This window comes from Schistocerca serialis, chromosome 5, assembly GCF_023864345.2.
Source record: "Schistocerca serialis cubense isolate TAMUIC-IGC-003099 chromosome 5, iqSchSeri2.2, whole genome shotgun sequence".
In the NCBI taxonomy this organism is placed as follows: domain Eukaryota; kingdom Metazoa; phylum Arthropoda; class Insecta; order Orthoptera; family Acrididae; genus Schistocerca; species Schistocerca serialis.
The window spans coordinates 245,086,047-245,112,148 of NC_064642.1; the positions used below are offsets into that span (position 1 = coordinate 245,086,047).

The following is a 26,102-nucleotide window of genomic DNA, read 5'->3' on the forward strand; positions in this document are numbered from 1 at the left end:
AAACTGCTGGTGTTTGGCCACCAGCAAGAGAAGATGTGCCACGCTTCACTGCGTGTCATCCGCCCTGATGCCACCCACTCCGACCAAGGGCCCTCCCCATGGGCACCACCCAGCCTCAGCAAGGGGCACCTGGCAGGATGGCCATTGCTGGGAGTCCCAATGTCCCAGGGAGATAGGCATCTACTCCTTGGCATATGTGGGGAGTTAACGGCACAGGCATCAGCAGAGCAATCCCTGTGTTGTCAGCAGGCTACAACCAACAGGGTACATGGCAGCCCCACTATAACAGACTGGCTACCTGCCGTGCTGGATATCAGGTGTGAAGAAGTCCGTGGTTGTCATCAGCACAGAAAGCGACACTGCATAGTGCATGGCAGAAACCGCACCCACGAATGTATCCTCACCCAAGAGATGGATAACGAGCCGGATTGCAATGCGACGATGAGAAAGGGGGTTAAAGATCTCAACGCACTATGGACACAATGCACCATGTAAGTTGCCCTTCCCTAATTGGCTCACTCTTCAGGAAAATTTGGAAATATGGAGGTCAAACCCTACAGGGGACCATCACATAAAGGCCGAAATGTGTTGAGACTCCTAGTCGCCTCTTATGACAGGCAGGCATACCGTGGACCTATTCGGACCCCCGGACCCACGGAGGGAATGGGTTTTGTACATGGTTGGGAGGGTAATTACAGTGTGTGTAAAGGCCTCAGTGAAACCCTGTGAGTATTTCGAGAGGGACCGCTCATCACTACAGATGCAATGACCACAGGTGGCTAGGCTATATGGAAGGGACTTCTCGGTATGGAATGGGTGGCAGTGGCAAACTGAAAGTATTGCTGGTGGTTGGTAGGTTTGATATGGGCAGAGGTACTGATGTAGCCATCTTTGAGGTGGAGATCAACATCAAGGAAGGTGGCTTGGGTTCAGTAGGACCAGGTGGAGCTAATGGGGCAGAAAGTGTTGAGGTTCTGGAGGAATTTGGACAGGGTGTCCTCACCCTCGGTCCAGATCATGAAGATATCATCAATGAAACTGAACTAAGTGAGAGGTTTGGGATTTTGGGTGTTTAGGAAGGATTCTTTTAGATGGCCCATGACTAGGTGGACATAAGATGGTGCCATGCAACTGCCCATACCCGAACCCTGGATTTGTTTGCGTATGTCCTCAAAGGAGAAGTAATTGTGGATGAGGATGTGGCTGGTCCTGGCAATTAGGAAGGAGGCTTCAGTTTGGAATCTCTCAGGCAGTGGGAAAGGTGGTACTCAATAACAGTAAGGCCACAGGCATAAGGGATGTTAGTGTACAGGGAGGTGGCATCAATAGTGATGAACAGAGCACAGTGTGGTAAAGGACCAGGAACTGAGGAGAGTCAGTGGAGGAAATGGTTAGTATCTTTTACATAGGAGGGTAAGGTCCAGGTAATAGGCAAAAGGCATTGGTCTAGAGAGCAAAGATTCCCTTCTGTGGGGGTACAGTGACCAGCCACAATGGGGCATCTGGAGGGGTTGGGTTTATTGACTTGAAGGAAGCAAGTAGAAAATAGGAGTACGGGGAGTGGTAAGGATGAGGGCGACTCCAGGGAGTGGTTGTGGTATGGGCCTAAGGATTTGAGCAGAGACTAAAGATCTCACGGGATTTCTGGAATGGGGTCATTGTGAGAGGGACTGTGTGTGGATGAATGTAACAGCTGTAGAGTCTTTCTGCCAGGTAATTCTTGTGGTTAAAAAAAATGGTAGTGGAGCCTTTACTAGCAGGTACGATTATAAGGACAGGATCAGTTTGTAAGTTGTGGATTGTGTTTCTTTCTGCAGATTTAAGATTAGTTTGCATGTCGAGGGATTTGGGGAATGATGGTGAGGCAAGGTTCGAGGTTAAGAAAGTCTGGAAAGGTAGCAGAGGGGGATTCTGGGGCAGTGGAGGTGGATCACGATTGGATGGAGGAGTGAACTGACTCAGGCAGCATTCAACATTGGTCTTAGGTTGAGTCTGATTGGCACGGTTGTTGGCAAAAAAAGGGTTTCCACTGTGGGGACCGGGACAAGGAGAAAAGGCCTTTAACAAGCCCTGCACAACTGAATTGGGGAGTGGGGCAAAAGGTGAGGCCTTTGGAAAGAACTGATACTTCTGCAGGGCTATGGCTTTTGGAGGAAAGGTTCATGACTGTGTTTTTGTCTGTTTAGGTTCTGGATTCTGTATGGTGATGGGAGGGAGTTTTTGAGGATGAGGTAAATACTGGCCTGTGAGACAGGGTTTGCCAGCTATGAGGGGATGTGGGGGAGGTTTGGAGGTTGTTGCAGAGATGGTGGATAGTGGTTGTCCGAAGTGGGAGTAGAAAATGAACAGGGTGGAGAGTTTTTTTTGAGGTAGCGTTGTGCACGTTGCTATAGTCACAGGAAGGCAAGGAATTCAATGTGTGATATGGGACCCAGGAATTTGGAATTGCATAGCAGGAGAATTTTACAGATGGAGATGAGGTAATGCAAGGAGGTTTGGGCCTGATAGATATGATTTTGCATGACTACGTTGGTGAGGGTTAAGGACAGGCAGAAAGCAAATCCGCTTGTGTTTGGCCGGTCATTTCCACCTCCCCAGCACTATCTGTATCCCTGTTGCATCGAGCCCTGTTGACTCCCAGGCTTGTTCAGGTACCCCATGAGCCATAGGGCTTGATTGCACATCACAATCCCATGCACACCGTTCCTGGTACAGTTGAGCTTGACTATCCATGGTCCGTGCAACAGAGAAGCACAGTCGGCCGCAAGCTGGTTCAGGTGGTAAATGTGGTAGGACGCATGGCTCCAATTCTGTATGCTTGCACCTTCATTAACAGTTGGGAGTGTGGCACCATGTCAAATGCTTTATGGAAATCTAAGAATACCGAACCTGCCTGTTGCCCTTATGTCATGGTTTCCAAGATCTCATGTGAGAAAAGGACAAGCCGAGTTTCACATGGGTGATGCTTTCTAAAACCTGCTGATTACTGGATAGAATCTTTTTCCTCTCAATGAACTTTATTATATTCGAACTGGGAATACATTCAATGATTCTGCAGCAAACCAATGTTAAGGATAGTGATCTTTAATTTTGCAGGTCTGTTTTTCCCTTCTTATATGCTGAAGTCACCTGTGCTTTTTTCCAATTGTTTGGCAAGAGACCCACAGTAAATGCCAGCTAAGGGGCCAAAGCTGCAGAATACTCTTTGTAAAACTGAATTCTATCACAACCTGGTGACTTATTTTCTTTCAATTATTTCAGTTGTTTCTCTACACCAGCAATGTTTAATACTATGTCCTCCATACAAGAGTCTGCACAATAGTCGACCGATGGTATGCTTGTACGATTCCCTGCATGAACGATTTCTTAAAAGCAAAATTTAAAACTTTCGCCTTACTTTTGCTACCTTCTACTGCCATACCAAACTGGTCAGTAAGTAACTGTATAGAAGTCTTAGATCCAATAACTGATCAAATCACTAGGTGCAGCTCAGAAACTCTAATCCAAATCCATTTCCCTCTCCCTTCCCCTGCCCTCTCTTCCTGATATCACCACCACCACCACCACCACCACCACCACCACCACCACCACCACCACCACCACCTTTATGTGGTTCCTAAAATCCATAAGCCCAACAATCCCAGATGCTCATTGCACCTTGTTCTCACTAGAAGAATCGCAGATCTGGTTGACCAGCACCTCCATCAAATGCCCTCAGCCTAGCCTCTCACATCAGTAACATGACCCACTTCCTTCACCAACTCTCAACTGCTCCCATCTCATTACCACTTGGATACCTAATCATCCCTGTTGATTTCAGTTCCCTATCCACTAACATTCCCTACTGGCACTGACACTGTCAAACATAAAATCTTCCAATGTCCATCTGACTCCAAATCCACCACCACCCCATTCACTATACATCTAACCAACTATACCCTCACACTTAATTATCTATTCTTTGAGCAGAGGATATATAAACAAATCTGTGGGACAGCCATGGGCCCCACATGGTACCACCCTTTGCCAACCTGATTATGGGCCATCTAGAGGAAATTTTCCTAACCATCCAACATCTCATTGTCTGGTTCAGGTTCACTGACATCATCTTGATTTGGACGAAGGGCAGCCTTTCTCTCATCCACTTCACCTAGTCATCATCCTAGTCTCAACATGCCACCTTTCTGTATGCTACCTCCATCTCTCTTGATTGCTCCATCCACAGTTCTGTCCAGTTGAAGTCCATGACCCATCAAGAATAGCAGCATTTTTATAACTGCCATCCCTGTCATAGCAAAAATCACTTTCATATAGCCTGGCCACTCATGGGTAGTGTAGCTGTAGTGGTGAGGAATTCAATACCTAGTATGATTAAGGTTTTACTATGGTCTTCACAGACAGACACTACCCACCATACAGATACACAAACCCCAAATCTCCAACCACCCCAGGAACCAATTGCAAAGGAGCACCACCCCTCATCAACCAACACTATCACAGATTACAACTGAATCATACTCTTTGCCAGGGCTTTGATATTTAGATGGAAATGAGGAACATCCTACCCACAATTCTTCAAAGACGTATTCCACCTCCCACCCAGTATCCTTGTATGTCTTTATGTAAGGACACTGTGATCAATATCTTTGCCACCAAGCTACATAGTAGTAGGTCTAGATGGCAAGTCGTGGCTTTTAGAACTTTCTATAATCTCCCCCTCTTTTCCAGCAGACAGGGCATTGTCATTTTGCATCAACATGCAAGTTATAACGAAAGAGTCATTAGTAAGAAATGCGTGAAATTAAATTATAAAGTGTTTAACAGTGCATCGAGAGAAATATTTCATTGGAATAGAAATGTTGAATCTTGCTTGCATAGGTCTTTCAGAGTGAATGTTGTTTTAAATTTCTCAGTTTCATCAAAGGGAATGACAGTGATACAGTTGGGCATGTTTTCTATTGTTTGGAAGTTGAATAAACTATGTTAAGGATATTATCTTTTATTTCAGGAGGGCCTTGCCATAATTTATGATAAATTTTGTAGAAAATGATGTCATGTCAAATACAGTTACAATATCGTTTAGTTTTCTATGTGATCATGGTTGAAGTAAGTATTTCTTCCTGAAATACGATAGCCAACCATTAGAGCCATGGTCAGATAATTTGAAATTATGGAGGTGAGACATTAAACATACCACACTGGGCCATGACACTGTTTTTGGCTTTAATAATCGTGGGAAGGAACTGTAATGACCTATGCAAAACAGCACCAAAGACCGTACCATGTGTGTGAACAGCAACTGTCACTGACACATGCAGGAGAAGTGTTGTACATGTGGAACAGTGAACACCATCATCAAGCAGGAAAGAAGACTGATTACAGCGGTATGAGATATCACATCACAATACACCAGCAATGTGGTCTGCAGTGTGTGCACAAATGGCGACAGTCTGAGCTCGTGCAGGCAGGACAGCAATGCTATATATCTCAACCAGTTGTTGCCCTGATGGTTTCTCAGAGTCCAGTGGAGGAGTGAGATGTCAGGCACACAAAGGCGCACAATGGGTTGCACAGCAGATAGCAGCAGATCAACATGCCACAGCACTTGGCACTACCGAAACAAACATGATTCTACAGGAGGCCAATGTCCCCTTATTCATTTCACAATAAAGGAGCTGCTTAACAGCAGCTTACTGGCTGCAACAAGAGAGGCAGGTTGCACTACCAAGTATCGTCAGGGGCGCACTCGTGCAAGAAAATATGAACAAGCCACAAAAGCAGCACCACTTATGAGCAATCCACATGATCGCTGCACTGTGCCAGTGTCACTACCAGATGCCATGCAGCTGATGGGTCGGATGCTCAACCCAAGTGAGCCCAGCTGGAGTCAGGACACTCCCTGAACCTTCCCACATACCAACTTTTCCATTAATACGAGAACTTTGGGTGTTAATGAGTGCTGTGAGCATAAGCAAACTGCAGGGTAGAATATAAATGTTACGAATCTTGTATTTAGATGGTTTCTGGGCACTGGCCGCTTGACAGAGTCTATATTTAAAAACAATGTTTATGCTTGTGTTCTGCGTACATTATGCTTACAACGTTCTATCTTGATTATTTACATGCTGTGTGCCTTCTACAAATCTGCTGAACACTCTTAACGTTTGTTTATTTACACTTGACACACTATGCAAATCACTTAACATAATATTTCTTTTTTCTTTCCTTTTTATGATTAAAATGCATAACTGAACATAATTTCACAAAGAAACACCTTTCATTATTTGCCTAATGTGCTACTATATATTTATTGAATATTAAAGAGCACTACTCATATAGGCTTGCTATTTATTCAATTTGCATGATTCATTACATTTCACATCTGCATAACATTTTTGATATTAAAATGAATGTATTTGCTTGGATATTAGCACTGATAACCTAAATCAGTGTAAGTCAAAGTTGTGTATTATTGTAACCTTTTAAAGTACAAATGAATTGGAGTAAGATGGGGTTTTCATAAATATCATGGGATTCTGAGCTGTTATTTTTACCTAAATTTTTATTTTGCAAAACAATTAAGGATGGAGAAGGGTGGAGAAGTAAGAACACCATGGTCGATATCCCTGCCAGTGAACTACCTAGTAACAGGCGCTAGCTGGTGCACCCTAGTCTCTAGAACTTCCTAAAATCTCCGGCCTTTTCCAGTAGAGATAGTGTTTATTGTGCTAACAATGTGCATTAGTAGCAAGCATGCAAAGGCAGCAGAAGAGTGGGGTTGGTCATGTGAGCACACAACGAAAGAGTCATGAGTCACAAATACACAAAGTTGAGATGTAAAGTGTTTAATAATGTGTTGAGACAAAAATTTTGTTGGAATAGGAATGATTATTGAAATTTACCAGTTTCATCACAGTGGATGAGTGTGATACAGTTAGGTGTTTTTTTCTATCTTTTAAGTTGAATAAACTAAAAAAGGGCATTACCTTTTATTTCAGAAGTAAATGATGAGTCGTGTCAAACACAGTAAGAACACAGTTTAGCATTCTACACAATGTCGGCTAAGTACATATAGCTAACCATTAGGACCACAGTCAGCTCATTTGAAATTATGAACTTACACTTATACTATACCCACTCCCACTCCAAACCTTTGCCTCTTGGCTCATACCCCTGTGGAAGACCCTGCGCAACATGTCCAATACAACCACCCAGTACATCCTATTCCAATCCTTTCACAGCACTATCTTATCCCATCAGATGCAGGACCACCTGTGAAAGCAACCATGCTATATTATCTTTTCTGTCATTTCTACATCCTATTTTATGCGGACACTACCACCACACAGCTGTCCACTCAAATGAATGGCTACTGCAAGTCCGTTGCCAAGAGTTGAGATGGCCATCCAGTGGTACAACATGGTGTTAAGCACAACATGCTTCATAACACATGCCATCTGAATCTTTCCACGTAACACCAGCTTCTCTGAATTACGTAAACTGAGGTTGTCCTACCAACACACCCTGTGACCCCCTAATCCACCTGGCTTCAATTTCTGCAATCCCTTACACCCAACTCACCTCCACTTCTGCCGCTCGACCCTAACTTCCTTCACTCATTCTGTACCCACACCCTTTTCCCCCAAGTGCCCCTTCCCCCCCTGTTCTAGCTCCCCTTCTAAGCCACACCTCCACTTCACTACGTGCATGGTTTATACATATAGTCAGCTGGAGTAATGTAGATGTACAGTTGTGTGTGTGTGTGTGTGTGTGTGTGTGTGCGTGCGCGCTCCAGCTTAGATGGTGCAAGTTTTTGTGTAGAGTGGTGTACCCTTTTGCGTGGCATGTTATCTAAATGGCTGTAAGTACAAGATATAAAACTCAGATTTCCCATGGATTATTATTCTAAAATTTTGTGTCTAACCTGTTGAAGAGGTGTACTGCTAAATTTACACTCCAATTCTCGTGCAAAAAATAGTATAGTGTCATAATCATTATTTAAACAAAGTTGTCATCTGTATTCTTGTAATCATTAAAGTTACAAAAATGCATAGGTTTTTATTTTGTGGGCCTCTGTTTGCCGTTTGTCTAGGTGAAAACAGGATACAAATACCTTTAATGAGTCAACAGCATTTAAAAGGAGAAGGTTAAGTAAATCACCATGATTAATGAACTTTTTGTGCAGAAAATTTTGTAAATCGTGTCAATCATGCACAGTCAGTTTCACGAGAAAGTGTAAACCATAATTTTAAATGTAACGTTGGCAGCAACATCTCTGGTAGTGGTCTTTAATCTCAATGCGCTTTTGCACAGTGTATAGATAAACAGTGTGAGAGTTGAATGTTTCGTTTTGTCAGCTGCAGTTTAAAATGAGTGCAAAATATCTGAAGCGTCACAGGCAGTGTTCCTTTTAGATCATCCAAAGGGACCAAAGCTTTCATATGGAGCTGCCGCTAAAATTCTTAGAAAGCCAATAACATTCGTTGCTAAATGAGTCAATCGATTTTTAGAGTTTGGAAACATGGATGATTTACCGGAGAAAGGGCTAAGGTGTCACTATAATCAATAATGGCACTTGGTTGGTTGGCTGGCTGGTTTGGGATATAAAGGGACCAAACTACAGGATCATCAGTCCCTTTTCCCTGACGCAAGCGAGACACAAGGTACAAAAACACCCAGCACCACACATAAAAAGAAAACAAATGGAACAAACAAAAGATGGGGAAAGCATACACCACAAGAAAAAGCAGAAGAAGGTATTAAAACCATAGAGCAGATGGTCTGGGCTGGCTGATCACAACAATAAAAAAGGATGAGCCAGCCACACTGCAACACATTAAAATGCCCACCCCAAAAAGACAAGGCGAGATGAACACATGTAGGGAAAAGACGACCAACAAGACAAATAAATGCAAGGAAAGTACAAAAGAGTTAAAGCGGAGGGAGGGTGGTGACCTCAGAGAGAAGGCTAAATGCCCGCCCTCAAATGGTATGATTAAAAAAACCCTCACGAATAAAACATAAAACTAAATCTGCTGTAGAGGCATTGTCATCCAACAGCGAAGGTAGGCTGCTGGGAAGGTTAAAAGTCTGCCGCAGAGCAGCTAAAAGTGGGCAGTCCAGCAAGATGTTGACGATAGTCATATGTGAGCCACAGTGACACCGAGGCGGGTCCTTGTGACAGAGGAGGTAGCCATGTATGGCCAATGCGGAGCTGGCAGAGAACCACCGAGTCCCTGTGAGAGGCCCACATGGAGGTATTCCACACATTCGTAGTCTCCTTAAGGGCACGCAGTTTGTTGTGCGTACTGAGATTATGACATTCCATCTCTCAAAGCTGAAAAACCTTATGGCTTAATAATGATCGCAGGTCAGTTACAGGGATGCTGATCTCCAGAAGAGGTTTCTGTGTAGCCTGTTTGGTCAGCAAGTTCATTTCCTGGGATTCCAACGAGGCCTGGGGTCCACACAAACACCACAGAATGACTGGACCGTTCCAGGGCATAGATGGACTCCTGGATGGTTGCTACCAAAGGATGGCAGGAGTAGCACTGGTCGACAGCTTGTACGCTGCTCAAGGAGTCAGTACAGAAGAGAAACAACTTGCCAGGACATGAGCAGATGCGCTCAAGAGCACAAGAAATGACTGCCATCTCTGCAGTGAAAACACTGCAGCCATCTGGCAAGGAGTGCTGTTCAATATGTCCTTCATGAACATATGCAGAGCCGACATGACCATCAGCCATCGAGCTGTCAGTGTAAACCACTTCATGGTCCTGGTACATGCCAAGATTTGAGAGGCAGTGACAGTGGAGGGCCACGGGGTTAACAGAGGCCTTAGGATCATGTGAAAGGTCCAGGTGAAGCTTGCTAGATGTACACCATTGAGGTGTTGAGGTGTACATGAATGGACCTCGAGTATAGGTGGTGAAGGCGAGGACTCCACTTCAGACAGAAGCGATTGGTCGCAAACCGCAATCGTAAGCTCTGACCTGGGCCTCCGATGTGAGAGATGAACCACCGTGGATGGGAAAAGGAGACAGTAATTCGGATGATCAGGAAAACTATGAAAGTGTGCAACAAAACTGGCAATCAGTTGAGCATGCCTAACCTTCAATGAAGGGACTCCAGCCTCAAACAGGGTGCTGGTCACCAACCTCGTCCTTAGAGCTCCTGTTGCCAGTCAAATGCCACAGTGGTGCACTGGGTCCAGTAAACGCAACACTCAGGGCACCGCCAAACCATAAACCAGACTCCCATAGCCAAGGTGGGATTGAACAAGGGATCTGTAGAGCTGCAGCAGCGTAGAGCGATCTGCACCCCAGTTGGTGTTGCTCAGGCAGCACAGGGCTTTGATGTGCTGCCAGCACTTCCGCTTCAGCTGACAAACATGGGGAAGCCACGTCAATTGGGCGTTGAAAACCAGTTCTTAGAATCTATATTCTCCACTACTGTGAGTGGATCACCATTAAGGTAAAGTTCTGGTTCCGGATAAACAGTACGACGCCGACAGAAGTGCATGACACACGATTTCGCAGCTGAAAACTGGAAGCTATGGGCTAGAGCCCATGACGGCGCCTTGGATGGCTCCCTCTAGGTGCTTCTCGGCAACACCAGTACTGGAGGACGCTCAGCAACACCAGCACTGGAGGAGCAGTACAAAATGCAGAAGTCATCTGCAAACAGAGAAGGTAAGACTGACAGCCCGTTTTTCCTTCTATTGTGCCTTTGTGCCGCAATTTTTGCAGGGTCGGCATGGTTACAGTCGGATTTGGCAAGGTTAATTTGAAGGGGGGCCGGATGCCGGATGTACCCCAGCTGTCTATGTCTAGTGTAAATCATGAAATACTGCGAACATGTTTCAAACGTCTGCAATCCGTGTAACTGAGGCAGGGCGAGGGGATTGTCCCGGTATTCACTTAGTGGGATGTGGAAAACCGCCTAAAAACCACAGCCAGGTTGACCGGCACACTGGCCCCCCTCTGGGCGGATTTGACCCGGAGCCAGTGCGCTTACTCGAGTCCAGGAAGCAGTGCATTAGCGTTCTCAGCTAACCTGGCGCCACTTACTCGAGTCCAGGAAGCAGCACATTAGAGGTCTCGGCTAACCTGACGCCACTAGAAGTGGAGACACACTCAATAAGAGCCCTGTGGGACCCCATTCTTGTGGATATAGGGGGAACTATAGGAAGCACCAACTTTGGCACTGTAAGTACAGAGCGACAGCAAATTTTAGATAAAAATTGGGGGCAGGCCCCGGAGACTCCACTCATATAATGTGGCAAGGATATGATGTCGCCAGGTCGTATCGTAAGCCTTGCGTAAATCAAAAAAGACAGCAACCAGGTGTTGGCATCTGGAAAATGCTGTTCAGATGGCAGATTCAAGGGAAACTAGATTATCAGTGGTAGAGCCATCCTGGCGGAAACCGCCCAGCTTACAAATAATGTTGGTGAGGCTAATGGGCCAATAGCTATCCACATCAAGCAGGTTTTTACCGGGTTTGAGCACTGGAATGATGGTGCTCTCCCAGCCACTGCGACGGAAAGATGCCATCGAACCAGATACAGTTGAAGATGACGAGGCGAAGTAGCTTGTAGTCGGACAAGAGATGTTTGATCATCTGACTGTGGATCCGATCTGGCCCAGGAGCTGTGTCTGGGCAATGTGCAAGGACAATGAGGAGCTCCCATTCTGTAAATGGAGCATTATAGGGTTCACTGTGACGTTTAGTGAACGAGAGAGCTTTCCTTTCCACCCACTGTTTGAGGGTGCGAAATGCTGGGGGATAGTTCTCCGATGCGGAGACTCTAGTATAGTGCTCAGCCAAGTGTTCAGCAATTGTGTTTGCATCGGTAGATAACATGCCATTGATGTTAATGCCAGAAACACCTGTTGGAGTCTGGAGGTCTGGTACCCACAAACACGTGTGATCTTTGTCCAGACTTGGGAAGGTGACGTATGGCACCCAATGGTCGAGACATACCGCTTCCAACACTCCTGTTTCCGTCTTTTTATAAGCTGGCGAACACGAGAACACAGCCGTTTAAAAGCTATTAGGTGTACTCAGAAAGGTAGCCATTTATCTCGCCGTAGAGCTCACCGACACTCTTTAATGGCATCAGCGATTTCTGGCGACCACCAAGGTACTGACTTTCACTGGGGGCACCCAAAAAACAAGGGATCATGTTTTCTGCCGCACAAACGATCATTCTAGTGACCTGCTCAATTACCACATCGATGGTACCATATGGGGGAGATTCAATGGTGACAGCAGAAGTGAAAGCATCCCAGTCTGCCTTGTTTAAAGCCCATCTTGGTAGACGTCTGGGGGAATGGCGCTCGGGGAGTGACAGAAGATGGGAAAGTGGTCACTACCACACAAGCCAACGTTGGCTCTCCAGTGGACAGATGGAAGAATTCCTGCGATGCAGAGGGATAAATCAATGGCCGAGTAAGTGCCATGAACCACACTGAAATATGTGGGGGCCCCAGTATTTAAGAGGCAGAGGTCAAGTTGAGAGAGGAAAGCTTCGACATCTCTACCTCAGCCAGTAAGCACAGTGCCAACCCACAAGGCACTGTGGGCGTTAAAATCTCCCAAAAGTAAGACAGATTTAGGGAGTTGATGAATCAGTGCAGCCAATGTGTTCAGGGGTACTGCACCATCTGGAGGAAGATATATGTTGCAGACAGACATTTCCTGTGTCGACCTTATCCTGACAGCCACAGCTTCAAGAGGGGTTTGAAAGGGCACAGGTTCACTGCATACTGAGTTCAGGACATAGACACAAACTCCACCTGACACTCTAATAGTCGCTACGGTTCTTGTGATCTCCTATATAGCCAAGAAGGGCATGGGTCCGCATTGCCGGGTACTAGGTTTCACGGAGGGCAATGCAGAAAGCACATGTAAAGCTTAACAGTTGCCATAGCTCAGCCAGGTGGTGGAAAAAACCGCAACAATTCCACTGGAGGATGACGTGATCATTAGGCTGGGAAGGCATGAAGCATGCAAGGGAGGCAGGGTCACCTGCTGCCACTGAGTGATTATTTGTATCCATTCCTATTGTGGATGAGGCATCAGTGAGATCCAGGTCCTCAGGGGATGCTGAGATCTTCACCTGATCTGCAAGTGCAGAACTGGTAGGGAGTGGTGGTGTTGGAGCCACCAGAAGGTCCTTTTTCTTAGCAGACTTCTTTGTTTGCTTGCTCTATTGCTTCTTTTTAGGAGCTTGCTGGGAGGACTTATCCAAAGTAGCTTCAGGCACGAAGGAAGACTGTGAAGCTCTTGGTCCAGCATCTTTTAGTTTCTTTAGCCACTGGCAAGTGTCTGCTGTGGCATTAGTGGAGACCTTGGGGGAGAGGGTCTCAAGGGACCCCTTCTGCACGAGAGGAGCCGGAGGAGGGTCTACATCTACATCTACATTTATACTTCGCAAGCCACCCAACAGTGTGTGGCGGAGGGCACTTTACGTGCCACTGTCATTACCTCCCTTTTCTGTTCCAGTTCCATGTGGTTTGCGGGAAGAACGACTGTCGGAAAGCCTCCGTGCACGCTCGAATCTCTCTAATTTTACATTCGTGATCTCCTCAGGGGGTATAAGTAGGGGGAAGCAATATATTCAATACCTCACCCAGAAACGCACCCTCTAAAAACTTGGACAGCAAGTTACACCGCGATGCAGAGCGCCTCTCTTGCAGAGTCTGCCACTTGAGTTTGATAAACATCTCCGTAACGCTATCACGGTTACCAAATAACACTGTGACGAAACGCGCTGCTCTTCTTTGGATCTTCTCTATCTCCTCCGTCGACCCGATCCGGTACGAATCCCACACTGATGAGCAATACTCAAGTATGTGACATACTTTTGGGGGGGGCCTTGCTCCCAAAGTAGGTACTTTGGGAGCAACGGACGGAGATTTTCCCACTACCACCAAGAGGGCAGATGTATTCTGGAGGCCCAGAGGGACCACTGTTTGTGGCACAGACTGTAGTACGATTGGTACTTGTGATGGCAATGGTATTGTAGCTGCAGCATATGTGGACATCAACCGAATGGGGTGTAATCATTCAAATTTACGTTTAGCGTTTTCATAAGTCAACCAGTCCAGGGTCTTCTATTCCCATGATTTTCCACTCCTTTTGGAGTGATGTGCAGTCTGGCGAGCAAGGAGAGTGCTGCTCTCTGCAACTGATACAAGTGGGAGGAGGCACACAGGGAGTATCTGGATGCAGTGGACATCCGCAGTCTTGACATGTGGTGCTGGAAGTGCAGTGGGAAGACATGTGCCTGAACTTCCAGCACTTAAAGCTCCGCAAAGGGGGTGGGATGTATCGTTTAATGTCACAGTGCTAAACCATCACCTTGACCTTTTCAGGCAACAAATCACCCTCAAAGAGCAAATTGAAGGCACCAGTAGCAATCCTGTTGTCTTTGGGTTCCCTGTAAATGCGCTGGATGAAACGAACACCCCACCATTGTAGATTCGTGCAAAGCTCATCATCAGACTGCAAGAGGAGGTTGTGGTGGAAAAATAATCCCCTGGACCATTTTGAGGCTTTTATGGGGAGTGACAGAAACAGGAATATCACCCAGCTGGTCACAAACAAGTAACACCTGGAATTGGCCACCTCGCATGATGGTCATTGCAGTTCAGGCATCAGCAGTGTGATCCCTGTACATGAGTACATTACGGCCCCACCACAATGGACTGCTACCATGCTGGATATTGGGTGCAGAGAAATCTAAGTCATGGGAGCGAAAGATGACATACCCCGGGAAGTGTCGTCGCCCAAATAGTTGAATTGCAGGTGGAGACGCAAAGCCATGACAAGAGGTTCAGGAGATCGAATCTAAGGGCACTATGGATAACTCTTGCACCACGTAAGGCGTCCTTCCCCATATGGTCCGCACTTCTGTAGAACCTGGAAAGTGGCCAGTCAAACCATAAAATGGGACCTAAACTTATGGGGTCGAAAAGTGAGAGACTCCTTTTAGTTGCCTCTTGCGACAGGCAGGGATACCTCGAGCCTATTCTAACCCCCAGACACGCAGGGGGGATATTGGCAGTGACTGGATTAACTATTAAGTAATTTTAAAAATTAGTAATAACATGTATTTTCATGTAAATTTATATTTATAATAGTGTCTTTTATTTTATACAGATAATGGCATACACTTTCTCGTGGAACAGACTGTATGTCAGTAAAAGACAGTAACACTTCATCAGAAGATAGACAGGAGTAAAACCAAAGAGGGAAACGAAAGTGAAAATTAAGTCACTGTTCTTAAGATTGCTATGGAATTGTTCTTCATTTATTCTCATATCACAATTATTACGGCTATATTGAGTACTGGATTGTAACTGCATGGCTTGTTTTATACTTCCATTCTTATAAAATCAGCATCCAACAGTAGCTTTGAATATATCAAAGAAATTTTCTAGTATGATGCATTATGTTGATAAAATTATAGGAATCACTATAATGACCAATTATGTATTTATGATAGAGTTCAAAAATACCCATGAAAAAGGTATTATGTTGCAGTACGGGAAAGTAAAGTTGTAACATTTTACTTGTGACCATAAACTGGCAACAAGATTAACCCTGCCTTGACTAACTGTGTGTAATTTTTTATTTGTAAGCAGTTCAAAAGCTGACATTCATGCAAAAGAAAAAAAATTTAATTAATTTAATATTTTACAGAAAAGTAAGCCTACATTAAGTCCCTCATCCACCAATTGCAGAATCTAGTTCAAGTATAAAATAAATGACATGTCTGCAAAGAACTGTATGAATATAAAAAGTATTATGCCTGTTTATGTTAATGTAAACTATGAATACAATTGTCACTTACGTGCTAGCTGGTTAATATTATCCGCACTTCCAAATTTGTTTTTAATGAGATGTGCAAATTCTCTTGGTTTCGACATCACAGTTCTGCAACAGATGATAATTTTTTGTACACATCTTTAGGCTTGCAATGAAAAACTGTTAGACAAAATAGAAAATAACTTTCTACAATGAGAGATGAATTGCATGCATCAGTTACATCACTAACAAAAGAGTGACAAGAATATAATGAAACCTTCTACTGTTCATCATCCAAGACTGCTTCACAACAGTCAATTAAAAAAAAAATTAATCAGTTGTCATGGGATGAAAACAGACTGAAATTAGAGAATACAGTCTCCAAATGTTAAGTGTGTCACTTGACTACACCCTTGATTAATGGATTTGCAAAATTTTATATTTCTTGTGTCTTTCTGCTAAAGATAAATGGAGCACCTATCTGAGAAGGTGCACCATTATTTGTTTCTTCCTCACACCACTGAACACTTGGGGCGGGTGGGGGGGGGGGGGGGGGTGGGGGTGGGGGTGGGGGGAGAGGCTACAATGAGAACTGTATATGTTTTTCATGGTAAAACTTCCTCCAACTTCATTAATGCATTAATGTCAGGGGCACAATATCAATGAAACTACAGAAACTTGAGGTGAATTTCATGACACTTAATAATCATCCACAGTAACATCAAAACACATCTTTAAAATGTGGGACTTGGAGAAATCGCATGGGCAGAACATTTACTTACTAAATATTTTCATCAGATTAAATATATGACAATGAAGTTTTGAATGAAAGACTTTGTTGTGGGGTCAAACCACATAAAAAACCATAAAACACCGGGGCTGCCAACGTATCTATGCAGACACAGTTGCCTACAGTAAGTTCCTTCACAGTGCCCCAAAATGAATCCCCCACTGCAGGAACCATCTCATTACACTTTAAATGGTATCTGTCACTGAAGTTGCACAATACCTTAGTCCTTCTTTATACCAACCCTGTCAACAATCTGACTCCTCATTCTCTATGTCAAGAGGTCAATGACAAGTATAAGATCCATCTCTCACATCCTGACATGAGGGATGGAACTTAAATAGTGGCAACTATTTATTCACAGCTGATGCAAAAGAGTTACATGTTTGCACCTATTACTGTCCTTCAAAGTAGTCACCAGCATTGTGTAGAACCTGTTGCCAGTGATGTGGAAGGCCTTGTATACCGTTAGCAGAGCCTGTTCTGTTGATGGTGCAAATGGAGCGGTCTACTGCCTGTCGAATCTCTGACACAGTTCTGAAGCAAATGCCACGAAGTAGTTCCTTCTCTTTGGAATCAAATCAAAGTCACAGGGAGTTAAGTGTGGGGAGTGTGGTGGATGGTACAGTACTTCACAGTCCCATCGACCGAACAGAGCAGCCACAGCTAGCACTGTATGCGCCCACACACTGGCGTGCAAAATGACGGGCGGGTTGCGCAGAAAATGTCGCCGCCTCTTTCACAAAGCTGGTCATAGGTGATACTCCAAAAATGAACATTAATACTGTGATTGATGGTCTGCTGTGCAGGAATGTAATGCGTTAGGATATCACCATAACTTCAGACTGCTCCATTCGCACCATCAACAGGCTCTGCTAACGGTATACTACGGCTTCCACATCACTGGCAATTGGTTCTACACAATGCTGGTTTCTACTCTGAAGGACAGTAACAGGTGCAAATATGTAACTCTTTTGTATCAGTTGTGAATGAGCAGTTGCCACTATTTAAGTTCCAACCCCTCATATTTTCCTATATCAGTCCAGCAACAGGCCTGTATTATCCTCTTAAGAACAGAAATATTGAGAGAGCACCTACCACATTTGCTACAGCTACTTTGTAGCATTCTGTGTGGGCAATGGGACCATTCAGTTGTCCACTTGAAAGAGTGGACACAGTCAAAATTTTTTAAAACAATCCACTTCACTAAATTTGCATTTTGGTCAGCACAACACAGTGAATATCCAAAGCTGCATTACAATTTTCATAATGTAGCTCCCTGACCAAAGTGCCATTCCACTGAATTATGCAAGTGTGTAACTCTTTACTCGAGTTCATACTAGGACCCTAAAATAGCTCACTGTCATTCAATGCACACATCGGCCAACTTTATCTCCCTCCTCTTTCCAGCCTCTCCATCTACCTCAAACTAACCCATCACTCATTCTCAGACGTTTCTTGGAAAGATGTTAAGATAAGGCATACAGCGTTTCTAGCATAGAACAGATGTCCCCTCCCATATGCCAATGCTGCTTGGAGAGGGACAGCTATGCTAGCCATGACATAGCAATATAGGGTTTCTCTGCTATAATCTGTACTGATAATGTGATCAAAATAAGAGAGTGTGTTGCCACTTCATAATGTATTTTACTTACCACTATCTTCTCAAAAATATTTCATTTCTTTTATCACGCTCTGACAATATTATGATTAATCATGTTGACCTTACATCAACAATTTCTGCGCCCGCCCCCTGCCCACTGCATAAAACTGGAATGTTTCAGATTATTAATTATCCTCTAGTTTCCATAGGTATCATACGTGATACCTCTAATCTAAAAAAATTTTACGCGTTTTTCAACCGCTTTAGCGAGACAGCCTGCCAGTATCACACAGTATACATTCAGTGCATTCCATTTGTCATTTGTTCAAACTTCTTCACGTCACCAACAGGTGGCAGCAGCAGCTGGAAAGTGAGTGTTACAGTGGCATGCACCACATCGGGAATTAAAAAAGGTAAATATTCTTATCTTTTGCAATTTCACACATTTAGAAGCATATTTATATTCGCAAATGGTTCATTTATCCCGTAAATAAACATCTCTACTGAGAAACTACTCTTCATGAATAAGATGTTCTACTTAATTGCAAGTATCATCCCTGATACCTCAGGATTATTACTATAAATCTCCTGTCATTGTTTACTTCGTTATAGAGGCACGTGTGTTTGTTTCTTCAAGTTTTGCTAAATGTTCTTCAGTTTACTGTCATTATCCTGTATTACATTACGTGTTTCCCTTACATGTAAATATACTGGGTATCTCATTTTTCCCTGCTGTAGGGCTAACTGATGAAGAAATAGTGGAACTTTTGGCAGTGGAAGGTCCAAATATTTATGAATTTGAGCTGTCTGGAGAAGAAGATGAACTTGATATAGCTGTCAGATCACAAACTTCAGCAGCTGATGAGTCATCAGAACCAGATGACGATGGGATACCTTTGAGTGAGATCCAACACAGAGGTGCAAAATGGAGAGACACGACAGAGTAAGTAGTTGCTAAATACAAATTTGTAAGGCACATTTAACGTATAGTTTTGCAAAGATTTATGTTATTTTACTTTAATTTCTACGTTTAATCCTGAAGTATCAGAATTTGCAGCACCTGAAATTCCAACTGTGAAGTTGCCATTTGAATGTTTCACGCAATTTATTGACCAAACATTGTTTGATGATATGGCTTATTATATAAATTTATGTCATGTTACACTAACAGGAAAGTCAATGGAGCAGAATTAAGAAAGTTTTGGGGGGTTAGTATTCCGATTGCATTATTGGGGTTCCCTAGATTGGATAACGTGTTCACCTTTCCCCAACACATTCTCAATGATTACACATACAGTTAGCAGGGACAGGTTTTACCTGATAAGAAATAATCTGAAACTCGTTAATAACAATGCTGTAATAGAGGAAACCAAACGAAGTGACAGTTATTGGAAGATACAACCACTCCTTGACAGACTAAGAAGTGCATTTTGAAATCATCGCTGACCAACTTATACACGTATAGATGAGCAGATGATACAGTTTAGAGGCCTAAGTAAGAACAAGACAGTATGTTAGGGGTAAACCTCACACAGTTGGCCTGAACTTTGTGCTAGCCACATCCAACGGTATACCACTTGACTTTTTGCTATGCCAAGGAAAGGGTAAAGATATCACGTCTGGAAAAATTCCAGTACCTGACAACCTTAATACTGGAGGGCATGTTGTTCTAAAGCTATCAGATTCCTTGCCATATGGGTCACTAATATACACTGACAGGTACTTCACATCTGTCCCCTTACTAGATAGTCTCCTAACTAATGGGTCAATCTTAGCAACTGGCTTATCGTCTTCCAAAAGCTGTAAATTTCAAGAGAGAAATTTAGATTTGAAAAGGGAGAGCAGAGGTTCTTTTGATCAGGTTGTAAGGAGTGATGAAAAAATAGCTGCAATGAAATGGTTTGACAATAAACCTATTTACGTTGCATCTTCTGCTTTTGGTGTTCATCCCGTTGTCCAACTTTCGTCAAAGAAAGTTAAGGTTTATGTCCAAATTCCTGGGCCAAATGCAGTTACCAAATACCAAAAATAACAAATATACGGATGGTGTGGATCTCCTGTATAGGGTAGTGGGAAAATACCCAATGAGAAGCAGAACTAATAAATGGACAGTAGTAATAAATTTATGAGAAAAGACATCATGCAATATCAAGCTTGATGATGATGATGATGATGATGATGATGGTGGTGGTGGTGGTGGTGGTGGTCATGAAGGTCCACCAGCAAAACGGGCAAGAGCACCAAAAGCTTTACCATCTTTGCCATTCAGGGTATCAAATGCTAAGCACATGCCTCAAATGATGAACAAAATACAGAAAAATAGATCAAAATGCAGATTAGAGGGTTGTAGAGGTCTAAAGTTTGTATGATGCAGCACATGTCAAATGTTCCTGTGCTTTACATCTGAAAGAAATTGTTTTGTTCTTTTTCACAAGAAGTGAATTTGAATTTATGTTACATTTCTCACACAAAAATAGGATTATTTTATATGTTAAGAATAATTTTTTTGTAACACTCATATGCATTACTTTGTATTAACATAGACCACAGGTATCACATATGATACCATCTGAGAAATACATGTAAAAGTGAAAATAATTTTTTTCTCTATATTTTTGACTTATTTGTATCCTTATTGCTTGGAAATATCAGTTTCAATAAAATCAGGCTTTGTACCAACCTTCAGGACTCTAAGAGGTTATATGGCTCTGGCATCTTTCTTTGCTTTATTTTCTACCTTTGGGCCAGTGTCAGTCAATATTTGTATTTTAAAATGTGGTTGTTGTAAACATCATTTTCACTGCTGCTGTTACCTAACACAGGTGATATGGACTTGGAGACAAGTTTCCATGAAGTTTGGGGTTGCAGCACAACCACTCAGCTGTTCATTGTTTGCACTGGACAGTGCTAATTCACATCGTTAACTTTATACCAAAAATTGGTAAAGATATTCATGTGCAAAGGCAGCTGCTATATGAGTGACCTAAGTTGAGTTTCTTCAAATACTGCTCCATCTACGGCACACAGGCACATGTGTAATGGTGATACAACACGTGTGCTCTCTGTCAGAATGTGGGCTCTTGGCATTAAAATTCAGATGTTGCAATAATAAAAATTAACTGTCACTAGGCATGTTAGTAGTCATGTTTTCTTTCAGAAGATGCTGAAGAAATCACCAGGTCCTATGCCTTATCAAGTTGAAACCGACCATCACAATTAATAAAATCTTCTGCCAAACTTATTTCCATGGATTTTTTATAATTTAATCCCAAAAGGATCTCGTCAAGCCCAAAATTTCCATGGCAGAATAATCCAGAGAATGCCCTGTAGAGATACAATGGTCAGCTATTGCTGAATTATTGAGCTGTGAAAGGAGAGTGTGATGATCATGTTCAATGCACCTTCTGTGCACTGTGCGTGTTGTTTGACCAATGTAGGCTTTGCCACACTGGCACTGAATTCTGTAGATTCCAGCCCTCTGCTAACACAGACTGTCATTTGTTGAACCGAAAAGAGCATGGGTCTTTGTGGTTGAGTGGAAGATTGCTTTGGCAAGTTTCCTTAAGATTCTGCTTAATTTTGAAGAAATATTGCCGACATGTGGGAGGTACACCCTGGACTTGAGCCACCACTCCTGCTCTTGATCTTGAGGTTGGTCAAGTTTCTTCCTCCTTAAAGTGATCCGATGTGGAGAATATCCATTATTTTTGAACACAGACTATAGGTGTTCCAGTTCCTTTGCAAGGCTGTCTCCATTAGACAAAACAAACACACAGTGCAGCAATGTTTGAAGTATGTCCATAGTGTGCGATCGGTGGTGGTAGCTAGACACCTGCAAATACAGATCTGTATGTGTGGGCTTATGCTAAACAGAATGAGCCAATGATCCATTCACTTTACAACTGACCAAGACATCCAGAAATGGCAGCCAGCCTTCTGCACTTCCATCATAAATTTGATGTTTTTGTGGATTGAATTCAGATGTTGCAGAAAGCATAATAGTTGTTGTTCATCATACAGCATTAATGTATAATATCCCTACAGCCATTCCATCACAGCTGGATTAGCACTGAGCTTTTCAAGAATCCTCCTTTTGTATTTCGATTTCTACTCTTATTAAAGTTTTACAAACAATTCTAGCATCTACAAGTGTGTCCAAGTTTAAATTCTCATAATTCTCCAAGTTCTCTCTACTATGTCACAGAGTAACTTCAGTACAAACAACAGAGCTACCACGAAGTTCAATGTTTTGGAAAATTACTGTCTTACATCACTCAAAAGCATAATAACAGGAAAGACACAACAGGGAGCAGGAAAAGCACTCTCAGACAATAGAAGTTAACAGAGAAACTTCTTATGTTCCACGAACATGTATCCAGTGAAGGTAATACAACTTAAACAAAACAAAAATTGAATAAAAACAATCATGCAAAAGGGTGATGTAACAGTTCAGAAAATGCTGTTGTAGACAGCTACTAAAATTAGTATGATTTACAACCAATAAATAAAACTGGCACAATGAAAACAAAACCCAGTGTATAGGCAAAATGAATCTCACATGTAATTGTTTAATTCTGAAGAAAAACTGTCTGAATTGTTGATAAAGGTGCAGACAGTAAAGGTTGAGATCAGTAGCCAATGGGAAGAAGGGGTATGCAATATAATCAAGGAACATTGCAAAACTTCTTGTAAAAACTAGAGAAAAGCCCTAGTGAAATACCCATTTAGATCAACAAATCAGTCAATGTAGTACCCATTTAGATCAACAAATCAGTCAATGTAGTACACATACTGAAATATATAAAGAAAAAACAAATGGGAAGCTTGGGGAACAAAATGCTTGTTTTCACCCACCAGACACATGGCTGTTTGCATAACAGTGCACAGGTTCACTGCCGGGTCTCCGTGTTCAATGGGTATAATATTTCAACAAGTGACCCTGCCGCCATCATAAGTTACACTGACAAACTGACCTCCTGGCACCATGCGGATCAGCTAGTATCAAGGATAATGAATTCTAGAAGTCCTCTCTTCATCGGAGTGCTATATGAAGGGGCATTCCTAAGAAAAGTGAAACTGGGTGAGGTAGAAATAAAAAGAGCTAAAGAGGGATGATCAATGTGGCTGGCAGAGGAGATAGGTGTTTAATGCATTAGATCTGAGAATAAAAAATACTCTCTTGGAGATACAAAGAACCAGTCCAACTCATTGATATAATCAGAGTGAATCAACTTACAGCTCTTGGTACCAGTATGGATCTGACAGGAGGCACATTGACTTTGAAAGGTTGGGGAATGATGATCAATGAAATGCATTTCTTGAAAATCAACAGAGATTGCAAAACAGGAAGGCAGATCACCAGATGGGGAGGAATCAAATCGACGGATATAGGTTCCAAGACCAGTGGTGTGGGGAGTTTTCGCACCTGCAGGCTCATCGACGTAGCCGTCTCTGAAGATTTCGTCTCTTTATTGTAAAATTCATTAGAGGGTCGGGACTCTTGTGAGGGCTTATCCACTATGGGGTTTGGAACCAAAGAGGAACAGGCAGCACCGGGACCCTGTGCAACTAGCAGAGGCCAACGTCATTGGAATCGAGGGAGTCAATACTCCAGGTACTGTTGATGACCTAGACACAGTAATGGCAAAAGTTGATAGCACTGGAATGGCATATAAAAGATCTCATTTTTTCTAAGCTTCAAAAGATGAGAGTCAACCAGAGATCTTAAATTTCTGGATTTAATGTTCCTTAATTATGTTATCACAATTTGAGAATCAGGAAGGGCATTTCTTCCTCAACTGACACAGAAAGGCAAGTGTTGATGAAGTGCCTAACCATAGTCTTGACAAACTGGGTTTTTCATACAATGGGAAGGAAAATGCCTGCAACAATGGCATTTAAAAGTCTACATTGGGGTGGAAACATCACAATGGTAGCCCATAATTTTGAATTTCACAGAACGTGAATCATCCTCAAAAGTGGGGATAATAACACTCCAGTGTTAACATTGTTGTCTGGCAGGCCTCGAGATACACAACATACACAGTGGAACCCTCAGTTCTCCAAATTTCAATTTAATTCCTCATCCGTCAGCAGCATTATGTCCCAGAGAAAAACTGAACCCTGTATTCTGTTCAAACTCTTAAGGGGTGTTGCGTAACAGATACATCCTCATGTTGAAACTTCCTGGCAGATTAAAACTGTGTGCTGGACTGAGACTCGAACTCGGGACCTTTGCCTTTTGCGGGCAAGTGCTCTACCAACTGAGCTACCCAAGCACGACTCACGCCCCATCCTCACAGCTTTACTTCTGCCAGTACCTTGTCTCCTACCTTCCAAACTTTACAGAAGTTCGAGTCTCGGTCCGGCACACAGTTTTAATCCACCATGAAGTTTCATATCAGCGCACACTCCGCTCCAGAGTGAAAATCTCATTCTACATCCTCATGTTACTTGCAGGAGAGCAAAACACACACACACACACACACACACACACACACACTGGGACTGTGCCATTAACGAAGCAATCTAATGACAGGCTGATAAATCGTGGCCAAGTTACTCTCTCAACTACGAGAATAATGAGGTACTCAGCAAACACAAAATATGACTTCTTAGGTGAGCGAAGTGGCAACAATTATGCTACCTGCACCACCTCTGCAGCTGCAGGCATCTCCCCTGATTAGCCAATATGTGCCTTCAGATGTTTGTGACCTATGAAACACTGACACTGTTCCTGGAGATAAGGGAGAGGGAGTGAGGAGGGAGGGCTGGAGGGAGGGGAGGAGGATAAGGCAACTGCTTGGTCTCAGGACGTCAGTTCGTCAGCATACCTGGTGATGGAGACAGGGTGCTAGCAGAAATATTGTGTCTACTAGACACAACAGCCAGCGGTACACCTGTTACACCTGTAGTCTGTTTTGCCAGTAAATATGCTGAAGGAAGTTAAGGAATCACAACATAGTTGATAGATGAAATACGACACACAGAGTCCCGAATCTTGTTACAGATACAAGTTTACCGTGTAAGACAGTGTAACAAGAGAGTCAGTACTTGCTTTGATATTTTTTTTTTTTTAATTTCAGTTTGCTTTGGTTCCTTATAGTTCTGAATATGATTCTTTAACTTACCAAACAAAAGCGTTGGCATGTTGGGGAAAAAAGGACAGGTATACACTCGCACGCGCGCCCACACACACACACACACACACACACACACACACACACACCAGCAGAAATTTGTAAAGGCAAAGAGTTTGGGCAGAGGAATGCCCAAACTCTTTGCCTTTACAAATGTCTGCTTGTGTCTGTATATGTGCGGATGGATATGTGTGTGTGTGTGTCCGAGTGTATACCTGTCCTTTTTTCCTCCTAAGGTAAGTCTTTCCGCTCCCGGGATTGGAATGACGCCTTACCCTCTCCCTTAAAACCCACATCCTTTCGCCTTTCCCTCTCCTTCCCTCTTTCCTGATGAAGCAACCGTTGGTTGCGAAAGCTTGAATTTTGTGTTTGTGTTTGTTTGTGTGTCTATTAACATGCCAACACTTTCGTTTGGTAAGTTACATCATCATTATTTTTAGATATATTTTTCCCACATGGAAGGTTTCCCTCTATTATACAGGGTGTTACAAAAAGGTACGGCCAAACTTTCAGGAAACATTCCTCACACACAAAGAAAGAAAATCTGTTATGTGGACATGTGTCCGGAAACGCTTACTTTTCATGTTAGAACTCATTTTATTACTTCTCTTCAAATCACATTAATCATGGAATGGAAACACACAGCAACAGAACGTACCAGCGTGACTTCAAACACTTTGTTACAGGAAATGTTCAAAATGTCCTCCGTTAGCGAGGATACATGCATCCACCCTCCGTCGCATGGAATCCCTGATGC

At 43.1% G+C, this 26,102-nt stretch overlaps 1 protein-coding gene across 3 annotated transcripts in view; it reads right to left on the bottom strand.

The window, feature by feature from the left end:
- Positions 1–26,102, bottom strand: part of LOC126482296 (transmembrane and coiled-coil domains protein 2) — a 183,931-nt gene that overhangs the window by 54,283 nt on the left and 103,546 nt on the right. For all 3 annotated transcript variants that reach the window (XM_050106307.1, XM_050106306.1, XM_050106305.1), the window contains one exon: positions 15,863–15,945. In XM_050106307.1, coding sequence (XP_049962264.1) covers positions 15,863–15,945 — 83 coding nt within the window. The remainder of the gene's footprint in view (positions 1–15,862; positions 15,946–26,102) is intronic.